This window comes from Gossypium arboreum, chromosome 5, assembly GCF_025698485.1.
Source record: "Gossypium arboreum isolate Shixiya-1 chromosome 5, ASM2569848v2, whole genome shotgun sequence".
Taxonomy (NCBI): Eukaryota; Viridiplantae; Streptophyta; class Magnoliopsida; order Malvales; family Malvaceae; genus Gossypium; species Gossypium arboreum.
The window spans coordinates 4,020,793-4,039,419 of record NC_069074.1 but is presented as its reverse complement, the minus strand read 5'-3'; the positions used below and the strand labels follow the sequence as shown (position 1 = coordinate 4,039,419).

Genomic DNA, 18,627 nt, shown 5'->3' with positions numbered 1-18,627 from the left:
AGCTAACCAAATATTTGTTTTCTTTCCTTGACTGCTTCGCATGACTTATGTGGTTCCATTTTTAATTGTTTTAGGGTTCCATTATTGTCGTTTAAAAACATTTAATCGGTAGTTTACACTTAATATTTATTCTCAATTATCATGCTATGGCCTGAATAAATAACTAATTTGGGAGATTGTAATTTAAAAGCAAATCAGGCATATGCGTTGAAATTATTATTTATAATTTGTTTGCTATTATTTTAAAATAGTCATATACATTAATTAAATTTCAAGTAGATATAAGTAATTTATGTACTATGACATAATAATTAAGAAGGTTTTATCCCATATTTAACACATTAAATTCCCCACTTTATTATTTAAATTTTTCCGAACATGACTTTAATACTTTAAGTTTAATTTCATTTATTATTTAAACCAATCATCGAATACGTGAAAATAAATCTATATTAAAATCAAATTTTAATTAATAAAATTATTATTATTATTTTATTTTCCCCCTACCCACGATCTCTCTTCTCCTTCATAAATTCTCTTTTCTTCCATCAATCCCTTCTCACATCCTCTTTCTTCCCTAAATCTTCTTCTTAAAAATGTTTTATTTCTCTCTCTTACTTATCATCAATATAACTAAGTACAATCATCAATTTTCAAGACACTAATGAACCTTTGTACATGTCATTCATCTTTGGAGGTATTCTCATTTTATTATTTGTTGTTGAATTTAAAAAAAATCTCATATATATGTTTTTATATAATATTTAAAATTATTTATAATCTCATTCGAATAAATAAATAGGAGTATAATGTATTTTAGTGTATTTAAATCTATATCTTTTGTATTAATAATAATATTCATATTAATTAAATTGAAATTTAATCAATAAAAGATATATATATATATATATATATATGTATATTTGAATAAAATAGAAAGGATAATTAATAAACAAACCTAGGGACATCACCAAAATGATAATACATAAAAACATAAAAGAAAAAAAGAATCAGCGAAGAGACCTTGGTAGCGCATGCGCAAAGTGATTCTTCACTGTAACATTGCCACTCATTATGAAATAAAATTTGGTAAAGACATGATGCAAGCATTACAACCTTTGAACAATTATAATTTCTTATTCGTAGAAAAATAAAATATGAATAAAAGGAATAATTTGGTGGCGAAATGAATACATCCAGCATTAATCAAACAAAACCTCAATAATTCAGTGAGATATTGCGTCATCCCCATTCCCACCTTTCAAAACCATTAAATTTTTACTGTTGTAACCAGCTGCAGAAACCATGTTTCATTATGTGGGGCCTTCCTCTATCGATTTAGTTTAGTGGTTTTAAGATTATGTTTTAACATATTAACGAGACATCGATTGAAATAATTAAGTTTTTAAACATTTAAGTGGACGTTTTATTAAAAAATTTAATGAATTAATTTGAATTAAATTAATCATTTAATTTAATATATATATATATATATATATATATATATATATATAGGATTAGTTCAGAGGTGTAGCTAAGGGTTGGTAAGGACCGGCCTCTTTAAAATATAAACTTTTATTTAAATTCTTTAAAATTTTAAAATTTTAAATTAATAAAGATAAAATTATATTTTAACCTAGTAAAAATGATAAAATTTGATTTAATCATTTAAAAATTATAAATATCTAAGCTATTAAAAAGTGAAATTATATTTTTACTATCGTAGATATTACAATTTAATTTCCGCTTCACGTAGAATTTTTTTAGATTAGTCCTAAATTAATTCTAATTATAGTTATTTTAAAACTAAGAGAGATGTTTTGACACACTAAATATCACGTCATTCCTTTATTTATTGAGGTATAAGGGGCTTTGGCAACTAAAATATATTTTTTTGACAATTTTATTATAGGTTTTAATGATATCTATTTTTTTTTGACACAATGTTTAAAATTACCTATAACTCAATCCCAACTTATAAATAAGAGGATAATACGCTTTAGCACATTCAAAGCCACGTCCTCTTACATTGATAACAATTAAAACTCAATCCACGACAAACAAAACTCTTATTTGTTTATCACTCTGTGTGTTTTCAATTGGTGCTTAAATTTGTAAATATTACTCAATGTCCCAAATACCTCAATATTAATTGTAGCTCAACTTCAAAACATAGAGCAGTGAATGATCTAATACAGTAAGCAATGGCTGAGAAATAAATAAAAGTCTAAACTTTTAGATTTCACATTAATTAACTTGAATTTTATATATTAAATTAATTTCGTGATCGATTAAGATGCGGTTAAAATTTGTTAACTAATTGAATAGAAAATCATTAAAAATATATTCGTAAAAGTTTAATAAGAATTAAATTAATTTAACTTAAATAATTAAATTATTAATAAAGTTATTTAATTTTCACTTGGCTATTAATTGATTGGTTAAAAATAAAATAGAGAGAAATAAATTAATATTAATGAATGAGATATAGACAAAAAAAAAGGTTAACAAATTTATAATTTGATATTTTATAATGACTAAATTTAAAAATAATTTAGATAATAATATAAGCCGCTTTAAGATATTTAAAAACTAGAGGGAAAAATTGAGGGTCATGGCTGATATAAAATTTGTACAATATTTTATAAATCAAAATAAAATTTTATATATTTTTATTAGATTATTATTTGGTAGGATGAGGTTTTTAAATTGTATAAATAAAGTTAAAAACTTTCATGTGTCTTATTTATTTTTAATATAAATTAAATAAAAATGATGATTTCTTAACTCAATTAATAATATATCAAATTATTATTATATTTTTATTTGTGTGAATTAAATGTTTGTGAGAAAAATGAGATGTTTTTAGGCTGAGGGAGAAAATCGATTCGATTATATTAAGCTCATAAAAACATTATTAGTAAGCCCATTAAAAGGCTTATCGGGTAATATGGTTCCAATGAGTAATGGGCCTAGCGAAATCTAAAAACCCATATATAAATAACCTAATTCGTCGTGGCTCATAGAAACCAGCGAAGAAAAGAAAGAAAAGAAAATTTGCGAAGAGGTGTATGCCTGTTTTTGGTTTGGTTTAATTTTTATTTCTTTAGTTTTGAGGTCGTAGAGGAGAAAAGCAAAAATGGAAAATATGCAAGCAGTGAATAGCTTCGTAGCAGCTTATTTGAAGAAGAAAGGATTTAAAGAAGCGGAGCAATTGTTAGAGGATATTCAAAGCAAGGACTCCGCTCCTGTCGATTTCCACAACGACCCTGAACTAGCTAAGTTCATTCACCGCTTCTCCCAGTAAGTTCTACACAAATCCTAACTCTCAGACTCCAGCAAAGTTCCATTTTGCATTGTTTTTGGTTAACTTATTTGGTCAGCATAACCTTTTTCTACGTTTAGAATCAGTTTTTGATGTTCATGTTCGGTTTTACTTTAATTTCCGCTATAGAAACCGTTCAAATTGAAATTTTGTTTAAAATATGGGGAATGGCGTAAATTTTGAAGAAGTTGAGTTAGTTAATATTTCAAAATTGCAAACTCTGACTCTTCTAAGGAATTTCACTATAATAACCTAAGTAAGTTGCATGTTGGATAAAAACTAGTCAAATGTTTTATGAACATGAATGACTATTTCGATGGTGCAGTAAAGAATGCTAAATAGAAAGATTATTTCTGTGTAGAAGATGAATGCTTACTTTTTTTGGTTGCATTCCACTGTTTATTGTAATTTCTTTTCCTTTTTCCTCATCACTGTGCTTGTTTTCAGATCGGAGGATGATGTGGCACGGTACCAGGATGGGTATAGCAAGCTGAGGTCATGGGCTTATGGTTCGCTTGATTTATATAAGGTAATCAGTTTTGATATTTAGTGTACGAGTTTTTAAATCAGTGACATAACCTAGTCTTTGCATGCATGCAGCATGAATTGCTTCGCGTGCTTTATCCTGTCTTTATACATTCGTTCATGGATATGGTGGCAAAAGGACATCTACAAGAGGGTATATATATATATATATATATCAGAACTTACTAGACTTTATTTTTCTCTAGTATCTCATTCTGTTAACGATCTCCTGTAGCAACTTTGATAAGTTGGTCTCAAATAACTTTGATTTTTTAATTGCAGCTAGAACTTTCTTTAAGGCCTTTCGTGAAGACCATGAACTGATGCACTCACGTGATCTTCAAAAGTTGGAAGGGGTTCTTTCTCAGTCTCATTTAGAGGTGGAACATCCTATTATTTTTGTACTTTTGCTTAGATACTACTTATGAGAGTTGCTGCCAATTTTTTGTTCTCACCATCAGCTGTTGTTTCCTTAATCAGGAAATGGAATTTTCTCGTTCTCTTAGGCAGAGTAAAGTCAACATCAAGATATGTCAGGTAAGACATGTAAATTCTTGCTTTGGTGGCTGCTAATTAGATTAGAGTGGGATCTATTCGTTTCCTCATTAACTGCTGAAATGGTTGTCAATCATTTTGGCAGTATTCCTATGACCTTCTGTTGCAATATTTGCATAAAACACAGTCGATTGCAATGCTTGGGGTCATCAACGAGCACATCAACTTTCAAGGTGATGCCATTTTCATTCATATTCTGCATTGCACATGACAGAAGAGGTTATGCTGCGTCAGATTATGGTTTTCTTTGTTTCCCTGCAGTTTTTTCTGGACAGCCCAGTTCCATTTCTGATGATGCAGAGGTTGTAACACTTATTGGGAGCTGCCAGGATGCAGCTAATCAGTTAAACCAGAAAGAAATACACTGGGGAGTGAGTCGCTGAACCGGTCTTATAATTATCTTTCTAAATGAATTTTCCATGGAATTTAGCACACATAATTCCCCTTCCATTAGTAAAAGAAGAAAGGTTCCTGCTGCCATCAGCTCTGTTGATTCCTACTTTTATTATTTTAGTCCACTGAATATACATCTGTTGATTCCTACTTTTATTGTTTTAGTCCACTGAATATACATGTGTATACTTCTTCACATTTTTGTAATTGACTTTGATTTTATATACTTCTCATAGTTGCTCGAAGACTCCTTAGAAGAACGCTTGGAGAAGGCCGGAGGTTTGCTTTCTGATTCTGAAAAGACAGAAGAAGAGAACAAAGAGGGGGATGTAGATGAGACTAAGGTAAGTTCTGCTGTAAAAGTGCCTCTTACAATTCATTATTTTCCCTTCAGCATTTCACCGTATGTATTTTGCTTTTGTTAGTTTATACATGATTTTCAAGTTTACTATAGGATCATGAAGTTACTTTTTGATTAATGCACAAATCCAATCTTTGTTCTTTGATTTGTCTTATCTGTTTCTTGTTCAGAAAAGATCAATTGAAGGTGGAAAGCAAGGTGCTTCAACAAAAGAGTCAAAAAAGGAGAAAGCTCTTAATGCAACAACAAAAAATGCTCGTTTAGAGGCTAGCACAACCTCAGCAGCACCACGAGTGAAACCAAAGCTCCCTTTGCCCTTAATGTACTTTCAGTAACTCCCTCTTTATTTTTATCAGATGTAAAATTGATTCTTAATGTAGTGCGCTAAATTTCCACTGAATGTAAACCATCATAGCTTTTTGGTTTTAGACTATCGTGAAGAAAGGGACTTCTTTGCATGTAAAATCTATGGCGAAAGCTATAATGCTTGCTATGCTATGCTATGCTAAGCTATGCAGTGGTTTATGCTGTTTCCTTAAATTATTTTTCTAACAATTGCTTCAGGTCAACTGAGGTAGAGCAGTCTATTCTTGAGGATTTAAGAAACCGTGTACAATTGAGTAGTGTTGCACTACCATCAGTCAGCTTTTATACTTTCCTCAACACGCATAATGGGTAACGTCCGTGAATTGGGTGATCTAATGGTCATCTTGATTTTCTAATGCTTTGAGGTACTTATTGTGTTGTATTTAACCTGCATCAGTTTGAATTGTTCATCAATATCCCATGATGGATCTTTGGTTGCTGGGGGGTTCTCAGACTCGTCACTGAAGGTTGTATCTTAAATCATAGCTTGGCTGATAAAAGATTCTGCTTTATTGCTTTCTTTTTCATTTTTCTAGGAAACATATTGGTTGCTAATTTGATTTCTGCACCCCAGGTTTGGGATATGGCAAAGCTGGGCCAACAAGGTGGAAGTTGTAAGTAAAAAAGACTGTTTTTGTTTATCCCCCCATGACACTGCACAGTATCTGTAGAAATTTTATCCAAAAATAGTTGGATACCTCTTTTGATATGCCTGAAATTATAAAATGCCTGTTTATATCTCTGTTTGACAGTGAAGTATCGTGTCAGCTAATCTGCAGGTTGAAAATGATTCTTCTTCAAGTGAACAGGTTCTGGGGCCAAATGGTGGGAAAAGGTCCTATACATTGTTTGAGGGTCACTCAGCACCAGTTTATTCAGCCACCTTTAGTCCTCTTGGTGATTTTATTCTTTCTTCTTCAGTAGATACAACAAGTACGTTAAACTGTATAGCATGCTCATTTGGATTTTCTTCCCTCGCATCTCAGTTTCTTCACCTCTCCGCGCCTCCCTCCCTCCCTTCTCTTTTAATACTTTACTCTTCATCCTATATACAAATTTCTTGCAGTTCGCTTATGGAGCACAAAACTAAATGCAAATCTTGTTTGCTACAAGGGTCATAATTATCCTGTATGGGATGTTCAGGTATAACTTTTCTTCCATGGATGTTTGATAATATATACCACTTTTAAAGTTCCTCACCTCCATTCCTTCTTTAGAACGAGAATCTTGTTTTCATTTTTTTGTTTCTGCCTCTAATACATTTTGATGTCCTTATCTCCTACTGCAGTTTAGTCCTGTAGGTCACTATTTTGCCAGCGCTTCTCATGATCGAACAGCAAGGATTTGGTCGATGGACAGAATACAACCTCTGAGAATAATGGCAGGGCACTTGTCTGATGTTGATGTAAGTAGTCTTATCTTTTTATTCTCTGATGTGCTGTTCTAAATGCTATTCTCACCTGTGTGACCAATCTTTTCTGTTAGATCTGAGCCCATAAAAAAAGTTGCACGAATTGATGTTGAATAAAAGTGGATTTCAGAGTTTTCTAGTTGTTATTTGTAAAAGCAAAGTTCTTGCTCTTGTTTGATCTTGTATTATATTTCAGCCAATCACAAATTGTTCAATCTTCTTTTCTCAGTGTGTGCAATGGCATGCCAACTGCAACTATATTGCCACTGGCTCTAGTGATAAAACAGTTAGATTGTGGGATGTACAAAGTGGAGAATGTGTTCGGATTTTCATTGGTCATAGAAGTATGATATTGTCATTAGCAATGTCCCCTGATGGTCGATATATGGCATCTGGTGATGAAGATGGGATGATAATGACGTGGGACCTTTCAAGTGGACGGTGCATTACACCTTTGATGGGTCACACCTCTTGTGTATGGACACTTGGTTTCAGGTGGAAAACCTAGCTCCTAGTGTAGATAATCCTAATTACGTCTTGAAAATTCATATATAAAGCAAGTTTGAGATGATGGTACGCCCGAGTTTCTTGACATCTTTTTCCTGTTGCTGGACATCCAGTTGTGAAGGCTCACTTCTGGCATCTGGATCTGCGGATTGCACCATAAAATTGTGGGATGTAACAACAAGCACAAAGGTCCCAAGGAATGAAGAAAAGTAGGTTTCACAAGTGAAGCAATTTGGTTGTATGATAATGTCTCATATGGTATGGTATCATCTGGTAATTTTTTTTAATATGGTAAAATGGGTGAATCAATAGGAGTGGGACGAATCCAAACAGGCTGAGATCATTGAAAACCCTTGCAACCAAGTCTACTTCTGTGTATAGTTTACAGGTAATTCTTTTCTTCCGAATCAGATGCGTATATATTTCCACTTTTTATGCAACTTCTGAGGTTGGTCTGTATTGTCTGTCTGATCATTTATGTACATATATTTGTTCAACTTTATGTTTGGATCAGTTTTCTAGAAGGAACCTGCTATTTGCAGCTGGGGTGCTCTCTAAGAACACGTAATCAGTAAAACCTCTCCCATGACCACCATTGTGATGTTTGGGTGCTGTTAGGTACCGTATACTTGCACAGAAGAAACAAGATGCTAACTAGCTTTTTTGATGTATTGACATAAACCTTCTCTTCTGTGTCTTAAATATATTTCTCGTTCTTTTATAATTATTGTAAAGACACGAAATTTGGAAAATATTTATCAAACAGAAATCTTGTGTTCGGTCACAAAATTGCAATTTGGTTTCGAAATGTTTGGATGATATAAAGTTGGATTGTGGGCGTGGCGCTATCCCCCGCAAATAAAAGTTGAAAGGACGAGTGGAATTGACAGCTGATTATTGTTGTCAACTCTCAAGGGGTTAGGCGACACTTCCCGTAAAAGCGTAATAAAAACATTATTGGAGCCGTAAAAAGGCCAAGCTAAAAGTGTTGATTGATTTTGTCAAAACAATTTTTTAAAGTATAATTACTTAGCCCATTATTTTTGTTGTTTTATTTATTTTGGTGTTTAATTTTTCAAAACATTAGACGATTATATAAAGCAAAACGCCCTCTATTACCTTGTTAAAATATTTTTTTCAAAAAAAGTAGTTTTTTACCTGTACCAGCATAGAAGACAGTGCCTTCGTCGAAATCGACCTAAGGGTAGTTAAGAAATCCGTGTGTCTGTCAGTCAGTCAAAACAGTTAGCTGTACTTTTAGTTAGTTCACTAGATCGATTCTCGATGGAGGAAACGTATCTAATCATATTTCAAAACGCACGCTCACAGTTAAAACATTGCCCATTATTTCACTTGTATATCAATTTCTTATCTCAATAATCCAAAAATAAAAAAAATTCAAAATATACCATCCTACTGAAATAGATCGCTTACTACAGTATTTTCGATATAGCTTGATACATTGGTGACATTGGATTATAATATAATTAATTATTATATTTATCATAGTTATTTTAGTTTAGCTGATAAATTGTGTGATTTTTAACTATGAGTTCATGGACTCTCACAGACAACATTATTTTTAACACAACATTATTTTGTTAAAATAATAATTAAGTAAAACTTACCTTTTGGAGAAAAAATAAAATACTGTCAATGAAAATTAAACTCACAATTACATAATTAAAAATTACACTCTACCACTTAAATTAAAATAGCTATTTCGAAATATAATCATTAATTATATTTTAATTTGGCGCCATCAACGTGTCTAACAATACCAATAAAAAATTGTTTTTTCTAAAACCCATGTGATGTCATCAACCAGTTAAGCAACATCTAAAAATACCCTAACAAACAACTCATTTGGATAATATTAATTTGTAAGATGACTCATTTTGATATTTAATTATTATTTTGGATTATTACGTAAAAAAGCCGTCTCTATTACACCAATTTTTTTTTTTTATACAAAAAAGGGGTTAAAGCAGAAAAAGCGGACAACTTAACTGTAAAATAAAAGAGTAGAATAATAACGGTTGCTTTGACTGTAAATATAAAAATTACTATACTAGAAGGCCAAGAAGATAAGATCGAATTGGAGAAAGCAATAATGGACTTGACGTCTCTTGTGCTAGAGTCCCACGGGTCGTACAAATCATATGCTATGGCTCCCACTATCCTCATATTCTTTGCATATATCCTCTTCCATGGCATTCAATAACATTCTTGGACACTCCTGCTACAGTACTGTAATAAGGTCACCATTACAACATAGTTAAAAAACATCCAGATTTAACGGTAAGATATATATATATATTTATATATATATACATGCATGAACTTCAATGTTTCAAATCATCGCCTATTAGCCTTTACCATGAGTGCAAATCTTGAAAGTACCAGATTATATAAGTCTCAAAGAGAGTTTAAAAACAGAAATTTCATCTAACTCGTACTCTCTAATACGACTTGTATCACAGTCAATTTTCTCTAATATCATCCACTGCATGTAAAACAAAAAACACAACAGTTGCACACAATTTCATAATACTCAAGGAAGCCTTAAATTTCACCCACACTTACCATGAACGCAGCCAGACAGAAAAATTGCAGTTTCTTCTTCTTCTTCTTCATAATAGTACACTCAATCAAGTACATACAGCTAACATGAAGCACAAGCATTTGTCCAGGTATTTCTAGAACATCTGTTGCTACAAAATACCAGAATTACATATATTTATTTGATGCTTTTAAATTCCAGCCATGACAATTGCTTTGAAACAAACGGCACGCAGTAGGGCAGGTCATAGGTGCAATCTATTATTTTGTTTCATGAAAACAAAGATTTCTAACCAGCTCTTGCCTGAAATTCAAGCATAAGGACATATTTGTTTAAGGCTAAAGTTACCCTAAATTAAATAATTAAACACAATGACGGTCAACTCCCTACAACATGATAAATACCCTAAATTCTACACAAAATTTAGACTGATATATGCTAAACATTTGGCCATCTTAAAGATTTAGAAACTACTTCATCTTCCTTATATTTATCTATTATACCCATCTCTAATTTACTACACCAAAATTAAGAAAAAAAATTATGCAAAGTAAGCATTTCACTGGCCAGAATTCAGGCAAAACCATTTTGTTTTCTTGATTAAATTCAGAACCCCCCACAAGCTAATAGTAAAAAAGCTCTAAGCTCAAACCCACAGCTTGATCTTACCTAATGTAGTTCTGTGCTTTCCATATTTACATAATTGGTTCTAAAGAATCAAAACATTTGAAAGAAACAAACCATCTTTTAAGGCTTAAAACATGGATGGAAGCACCATCATGCTTTGATACCTTTCTCATAGATTATAAACGCAGTACAAAGGTTAAGGCTTTCCAAAGCATGCATATGATCAATCTCTTTGAAACACTACTGTAATACTCAGTGAAGGGTGTCTGACTTCATCATAGGGGATTTACAGATAGGCACCGATTATAATTAAGGGCAAATTTAAGTGACCTATTAAGTCAAAAAGATGGTCTGAAACTAGAACAACAGGAACAGCTCCTTCTTTCATCTTCAAAGCACCACGTCGCCATTCTTCATTGTAAAAATTGATAGATCTCAAGCAAGTCGCTGAAGAGAATCCATCACAAAGATCAGTGTTTTGAGCCTAATAGAAACTACCACACTCACATACCTGAAACTATATGATAAATACAAATGTCTGAAGTTTTACAACAGGCTAGTTTTATTCACTTTTGGACTTCTATTTTACTCCTGTGTATATCAATCATGCAACAACATTTAAGTTGATGCTTTTTTGAAAGAGCTCCTAAAACACTAAAGAGGAAGCAGTTTATATTAATGCTTTCCACGAACAAAACAAAAAAGTATAGCAAGTAGCGACTATCATTGATATTCCCCGATAAATAAAATAATGTAGACCAATAGAAATCGTTTCACTACATCAAAAAGAGAAGCAGTCACTCTCTGCCATATTGCTCCAAGATAGATTCCCAGCAAAGGTTGATGACAAAAAAGTTGCTTCATTTTTAAGAACCATAAAAGCTAGTCTAGCTAGCTGGATATGCAGACAATCCGACATTGATGATCCCACAATTTGATCATCCATACAAATTCTATCCAGTCATTTGTGGTTTTTCTAATTGGGAAAAACATAAAATAAAAATCTTCATTGCACAAAGCATAAAAGCAGTAAAGGCAAAAACCACTCGCATAAAGCAGCAAGCCCACTTAAGCTTGTTTACTAATATAATGGGAAAACGAGTCGATTATGATATCTTTATTTATTATTTTATTATTTTAGAAAGAAAAGAAAGTTTAACCCCCTTAAATCCAGCAAGAACCTAGCATAGTTGGAGAGGAGGCCCGCATCTCCGCAACAAGACAAATACTACTTGTTATACAAATATTAGCTATTCAATGTTTTCTTACTTGCTTTGAAGCCTTGAAATCAGATTTGAGCATTTCAGTGTTTGGTGTATGATGGTGATATCCCCATAAAACCAAATGAGAGAACTCCATCCATTCACAGTCGTCCGCTGAGAAGAACATTGCACGGCATATTAATTGATGGTTTCAGCAAAAGCAATTAAGTAAATCGAAATAAGATAAAAAAAACTTTTAACCACTGGGCACTTAGTAATGCAGACATATATAGCTGGGAAATGATTTAAGGCTTCCGTTTTCTATCAATCACAAGAGCTTGAATGTATGGAAGATTAAATTACTTCATAATTTACTAGTGAATAGATATAAAAAGAAAGGGACAAAGCAAAGACAATAAGCTAAAGGAGGCAAATTACATGGAGCAAGGCTTTGCCAATGGAAAATAAACCCTGCTGAAAGGAATAACATATTGTTAAATTGGTTCAAGAATCAAGTAAGCAGACACTGCAATCCGTTTAATTCAATCTTTTACTCTTTGCTCTTTTATTTATTTAATTTTTCTTTTCAAAATTTCTTATTAAAGACTAGTCTCGTTTTGCTTGCACAGATTAAGTTAAACAACAGTAGATGCCTAGATGACACTATACATGGACCAAAACATTTTTCCTTTCTTCGATTCAATACATGCACTGCAAGATAAACAGTATGTAATTAAAAAGCCTTCAATATCACATATTTGTAGAGCGTTTATCCTCCAGCTTTGACATTATCAAGATCGGTTTAGGTGCATACAATAAAACATTGATACGCCCAATTACTTGTCATCAAACCATTCAAATAACACATGCATAGAAACTCTTATCTTTATTTGCAGGTAATCACAAATGTAAAAAAAAAAAAAAGTCATCTTAAACTTTGGGAAGCTTTACCTGCATACCAACCCGGCCAGAACAAGATTAGATTCCTGTAAAACCATGAGAACACTTGTAGTTATACAAAAATAAAAAATAAAAATAAAAGAGTGCTTGAGAATTGTTGATTGCATGCAACTCTTTACCTTGATACAATCCAACTGATGTTTTAGGATATACAGGAAATAATAAAGACCTGGACACAGTTTGAAGTTGTAGTGTGATAAGCTTGAAAAATATTAACGCAAGAAACAATTCATAAAACAGACGGATGCATGTACTTCAAATGAACGAAGATTAAATGGGTTTTTAAGATGATTTAAAAAATTAAACCTGTTCTGCAAGAGGAACATGAAAAACCAGACAAACTGTTGATGGAAACTCATTACGAAACCTAAAACCTAGTTCCCCTAGCCCCCCCCCCCCCCCGCCCCCCCAAGGGCCCTTCTTCTCTTCGTCACTCACGGTACATCATCAAATCACACCATGGGAGCAAAAAAGAGCAGGTAAATACACCGCAAAATGGGTAAAACCTTGATTTCCCTAAATTGAGGCAAGAACTAGCTGCAGATCAACACCCATTAATCACAGACACTAAACAAGCAACACGTCACTTGTTCAAGTGTGGGTTTATAGTTGAACTTACGAATAGAAACCTCCATTTGCAACTGAGATCAGTGAAAGCAACCAGATTCTGCTAGATTCAGGTGAAAGCAAGCTCCAAGCAGGACGATTTCTGGGTACTGACTATGATCGCATGCGCAGGAATTAAAAAAGGAAAGAAAAACCGAAGAGGATAGCAGAAACAATAACAAGAAACAAACCCGAAAAAGAAAAGAAAGAGGGTTAGTTGGAGGACCATACTAGCTATAGCTACTAATAGGCAATTAATAACATGAATGGTCCTATACTATTCATAGTCTTGCCGTTAAATCCGCACAGTGATCAGGCATAGTCAATAACATCAAAAGTCACGCTTTGATGCTATTTATTGAATTTAAAACATAAATTAAACATTTTAAATAGAAAAAAAAAAAAGAAAAAAGAAAAGAGAGAGAGACACAGTCAGACATAGACCATATTCCCAGAGTAGAGTATTTTTGCTGGCGTCTAAATTAACTAGTCCCAGTCCCAGAGGAGAGGGAAGATCACATGTGATTAATCAATAATTATAGAGAGAGAGAGAGGGAAATGGGGGAAAGTTATTTGATAATAAGCGAGACAAGACAAGAGATAAGAGTAGAAAGCGTGGAACAAAACAGGCCGAGAAGTGACCAAAAGGAAATTAAGATCAAATTCCGGCACTGGAAACTGACAGAAAGAGAAGTGAGCACGCAAAAGCAGAAGTATAGCCTTATACAAGTGCCTCTGTGTGCTCACTCTCTTCTGTCAATTTCTATGTCCCAAAGAAGAAGGTATTAGATGAAAGGAAGAAAGGGTAAAGCATTTCCCATATAAGGAAACAAAGCAGGCAACACACAATTTACCAAAACGAAGAAACAAACTGTTCCACAATACATAGAAAAATATTAAAAAGGAATGAGACAGATCTGAAAACAAACTAAACCCGTTTAAGGAAAAGGTGCCAAAAGCAGGACCAAGACCTTAAAAATCCAAGATCCATGACGTTTTCGGTAATGAGTGGCCAGGAGAACTTCACACAATTTTAGGGTTTTTCTTGTTGTTCATGACAAAGTAAAAACCAAAATTAAAGAAACCCCCCCCCCCCCCCCAAAGGAACGGAAGGAAGGACAGAAGAATGAAAAGAAGAAACCCTTTTATCTTGTCCTTTTATGATTTCATTGTGAGAGGGCTATTATATAGAATGGATATACGTGGTTTCTCCTTGAAATTATACCATAGTCATTAAATAATCAACTTATTAATTATTATATAATTAAAATGTCTTCATAAAATTAATATTAAAATTATATTTATAAAAGAAATTATACTGTTAGTAGATTATAAAATCTTAAATTGTGATATTTGAACTTTAATATTTTTATGATTCATGTGATAGATTCGAGTTAAATTTATTTCTTTTAAAGTCGTGTAAATTTATTTAAAAATTTTTAAAATTTAATTTCTCAACTACATAACTTTTTTATTGTCTTAATTTTATATATTCGAATATATTTAAGCATATAATATTTTAAAAATTCATAAACCATTAAATTCTAGAAAAATATAGATTTAATTGTAAGCTTGAACTTATGCTTTTAAATTCATATAATAATAACAATATCAATTAAATTAATATTTAATGGTTAATAGTTAGAGTATGATTGTAAATAATCACTAAATTTTTTTCTAAAGAAGGTGTATTAAAGATGTTATTTAAATTTTTATGTATAAATATATCTTTAAATGTAATATTTTCAACTATAAAGAAAAAAAAACAATGTTGTCAAACACTATAAAAATACTAGATTTGTGAAGGAATCTAAACATATGTAATAGATAAAATTATTTTAGTGAGATTTTAGATTTTACAGGTAAAATCAACAGTTAATAAGTGTCTTCTAGGTATATAAAAATATTAAAAAAAATACATTATCAATATACCAAATATTAACCGTTAAGATAAAATTATTTATGAGTAATTATTAGGTGTGTTGGGAAATTTTAACCTCACAAACAGATTTAGGTTTTGCCATATATTTTTTTTAATTTATACTCTATATTAAATGACTGTTTGAATCGATATTTACCCATCAGCTAAATTCCAACTTAAAATACTCAATTATTTTATAAAATAATAAAATATATTATTTGAAAAGATAAAATAGTAAATATATAATTTCAACTAAACCTGAAAACGAAAGCCTGAGTTATTGTTGATGTACCTGGGTTATCATAACCTTGTAATAATTAACAAAACTTTTCATTCCTCAAAACAAATGCCTCACTTATTCTTTCTGTAAATTTCTTTACCTGGGTTTATCATAATTAACAAAACTTTTCATTATAAAGATAGGAGAAAACAAAGGCAGAACGTACTGGTGGCGGTCACACCTGTCCTTTTACACTTCCAATTAAATCAACTAATTTATAAACTCTCTTTATACAGCCCTAAAATTTCTTAATAAATCCGGATTTATCTTGTGGAAATATATTTAAATTAATTAATTTTTGAAATTTTTAATCTTGTGATTTTAATCTTCTAAATTAACATATTTAGAGAAGGTGACTCTCTCTTTTCTTTTCTAAATATGAGATATTAGATAAGTTATATATATATATATAATTTATGGACTATAATCCTAATATTTATAGTATTTGCACATTAACCCTAATTTCTAATTAGTTCATCCTCAATTAGAAATTAGTTACTAGAGTACCTACACATATTTGACTTATACTTTATTTAACAACTACAATTCAATAAACGTTATCCAAATTAGATCACTTTTAATTTAGACTAATATTTTTATGGTAGTGAATAATAACATATAATTATATTTTTATATATGTGACAAATTTAATATGTATCCCATAAAATATGATAAAATTAAATAAAACATTTATCATTTTTAACCAAACTTCTATAAACTTCATAAATAATTAACTTCATTATTATTTTATTTATGAATAGATGGAAGACAAATCATAGAGTACAGGTACTAGAAGCTTTCAGTTTATAGAGAAAGTGAATAGAGAGAGATAGAGTTGAGTTGTGTGTTGGAACTAACTGTAGTGGCTGAGATTAATGGCTAAATAAGTTAAAAAAAATAATTAGGTATTTTAAGTCATTTTTATTTTATTTTATTTTATTTTATTTAAGGAAATAGACTGTTTTTTGAGAGCAACAAAATATAGGTGGTAAGAAAGTTCGTCCAGTTGGATATATTTTTTTTTTAAGTTGTAATTTTGACTTATTTAATATAATTAACTTTTTTGTTGAATGGTTAAATGTTGGTGGTTTTGTCATTAAGTCTTAGGTTTGATTTCTCTCTCACTCATATTTATAATTTTATTTCATATTGTTTTAAATTTTTTAATGATTATTTTTAACATATAAATGTGAGTAAGAGAAGAAGAAGAATCAAATATGGGATTTAAGGATAAAACTATCATCATTTAAATATTCGACCAAAGAAATTAATTATATTAAACATGTAAAAAATCGTAACTTAAAAAAAAATCACGTCCAGTTGAGTGCACTTTCCTACCATCTTTGCATAAAACGCACTTAACTAAATGCACTTTCATACTGCCTTTTCAAAAAAAATCTTATTTTCCTAAATAAAATTAAAAACGATCTAAACTCCTAATTAATATATAATGAAAATAAAGTTTAGTAAATTTATGTTTATATTTAAACACGGGCTGATTTCCTTACCGTCCCTTGATGGAAACACGATGTTTAATACATTATCTCTACAAGTATATAAACATATATTACTATAATTATTTATCATCAATACATAGCATACACGTAAATAGTGTATGCCTCTACTGTATGTAGTGGTTCATCTTCATCACCACTGTGGGAGCTGAGATTAGTACTGTACAACCGCCACTAGGGACCAATCAGATTGTGTGCCTGACGAGGTTATAACTGTCTTTATCGTACAAATGGTGACGTCACGTCATAATTTTGGATGGTAATAATCAATTCAAAGCTACCACTGTATTAGCAGAAAGTGAGGGTAAACTTAGAAGGATGATACGATTATTTATTATTAATGTAAAAATAATTATGATAATAAAATTAAACATTATAAAAATATTATAATGTAAAATAAAAAATAAATCGTACCTAATTATTCATCTAAACTCATCTCGAACGAATGTTATTTTATGGGAAGCGAAGACCACGCCCTTAAAGTCCCACACAGTTATATATCTCATTTAAATTACTTCAAAGCGTTACAACTTTAGGAATAGATGATGGACCACCCATTATTCCACTGCCCAACCCTTGATTGCCACCAATACTCCTAATTAATTATCTTCTCCGCCCTCCAACTTGTTTCCATTTTCTAGATATTGAAGAGAAAAAATAGATGTTAAAATTTCAAATATTAAATTTAAGTTATAAAATTGGTTTGTGTATTAGATAAAATTAAATACGAATTATAATTAAACTATTAGAATAAAATAAAATTAATAATTAAATGTTTTCTCTATAAAGTAATATTTTTTGAAAAAGTTTTATGTAGTAAATTTCATTTTATATTATCAAATATGTTTAGAAAATTAAATTATTGAAATTATTAATGTTCGGTTGATTGAATATTTTCAACACTTTATCAAACAAGGCCTAAGTTAAAAAAAAAAATTAACTTAAAATTGATATTTTTAGTAATTCAAAATTTTAAATCGTTTCATAATTCATTTTAAAGAGTATAATGTGAAAATGATAAACATATAAGGAGTTATACTTATCACTTAATATAAAAAACTTTCAAAAAAAAAATTAACTTCTTAACTTTATCTTTAAATATTTGTAGGTATAAAATTTTAAAATTACATTAAAAAATTTTTTTTAGTGTCAACAAGCACTCAAGCCAACAAATTGAATTGCACGAAAACCCACATTTAACTAATAACCTCTACATTTACTAATGAAATCAAAACGTTATTGGCAAAAATCATATTTATTGAATATATTAAACAAATATTATAATTTAAATTTAAGATCACCTTCCAAATTACAAGTTGATCCAAGCAATAGAGTTTGTTTTTAGTAAGAAAAGAAATGGTCCCATCTCAGTTTTGAAGATGGGAGCAAAGTATGTCACTAATCACTATGTTATTCTAATTCTACAAGGTTACATTGAAATAAAATAGCCATATCTTGTTATACATGCAAGAGTTTGGGTAAGAATCTTTGGAATTGGATTTCAAACCCCA

The 18,627-nt window shown here is 30.8% G+C and overlaps 1 protein-coding gene and 1 long non-coding RNA gene across 9 annotated transcripts; one reads left to right on the top strand and one right to left on the bottom strand.

The window, feature by feature from the left end:
* The first annotated feature begins 3,018 nt into the window (after window positions 1-3,018).
* On the top strand, window positions 3,019-8,232 carry LOC108470843 (transcription initiation factor TFIID subunit 5-like). 2 transcript variants are annotated; one of them, XM_017772334.2, is made up of 19 exons: window positions 3,019-3,303; window positions 3,773-3,854; window positions 3,926-4,004; window positions 4,133-4,230; window positions 4,331-4,387; window positions 4,491-4,578; window positions 4,667-4,776; window positions 5,035-5,142; window positions 5,330-5,481; window positions 5,724-5,834; window positions 5,923-5,992; window positions 6,100-6,139; window positions 6,294-6,458; window positions 6,592-6,668; window positions 6,814-6,930; window positions 7,166-7,431; window positions 7,557-7,652; window positions 7,756-7,831; window positions 7,958-8,232. In XM_017772334.2, the coding sequence occupies exons 1-19, from the start codon at window positions 3,140-3,142 to the stop codon at window positions 8,009-8,011; spliced, it is 2,010 nt and encodes a 669-aa protein (XP_017627823.1). In that variant the 5' UTR covers window positions 3,019-3,139; the 3' UTR covers window positions 8,012-8,232. The 2 variants fall into 2 exon arrangements, with proteins under 2 accessions (XP_017627823.1, XP_017627824.1); XM_017772335.2 differs by lacking the exon at window positions 3,926-4,004 and having other exon boundaries at window positions 3,251-3,303.
* Window positions 8,233-9,339: 1,107 nt separating this feature from the next.
* On the bottom strand, window positions 9,340-14,587 carry LOC108470406 (uncharacterized). Of its 7 annotated transcripts, none has more exons than XR_008282845.1 (5): window positions 14,373-14,587; window positions 12,915-12,964; window positions 12,787-12,821; window positions 11,903-12,009; window positions 9,340-9,693 (listed from the first exon to the last, which is right to left on the bottom strand). It is a non-coding gene; the product is annotated as an uncharacterized LOC108470406 (long non-coding RNA). The 7 variants fall into 7 exon arrangements; XR_008282846.1 differs by lacking the exon at window positions 14,373-14,587 and adding an exon at window positions 13,415-14,339; XR_008282847.1 differs by lacking the exon at window positions 14,373-14,587 and adding an exon at window positions 13,102-13,138.
* Window positions 14,588-18,627: the final 4,040 nt, after the last annotated feature.

Bases quoted from the DNA above. Each gene is read 5' to 3' on its own strand.
- LOC108470843 (XM_017772334.2), top strand. From the start codon at position 3,140: ATGGAAAATATGCAAGCAGTGAATAGCTTCGTAGCAGCTTATTTGAAG. The intron at 4,005-4,132 runs GTATATATATAT...TTTTAATTGCAG, and splicing joins AAAAGGACATCTACAAGAGG to CTAGAACTTTCTTTAAGGCC. The intron at 4,777-5,034 runs GTGAGTCGCTGA...TACTTCTCATAG, and splicing joins AGAAAGAAATACACTGGGGA to TTGCTCGAAGACTCCTTAGA.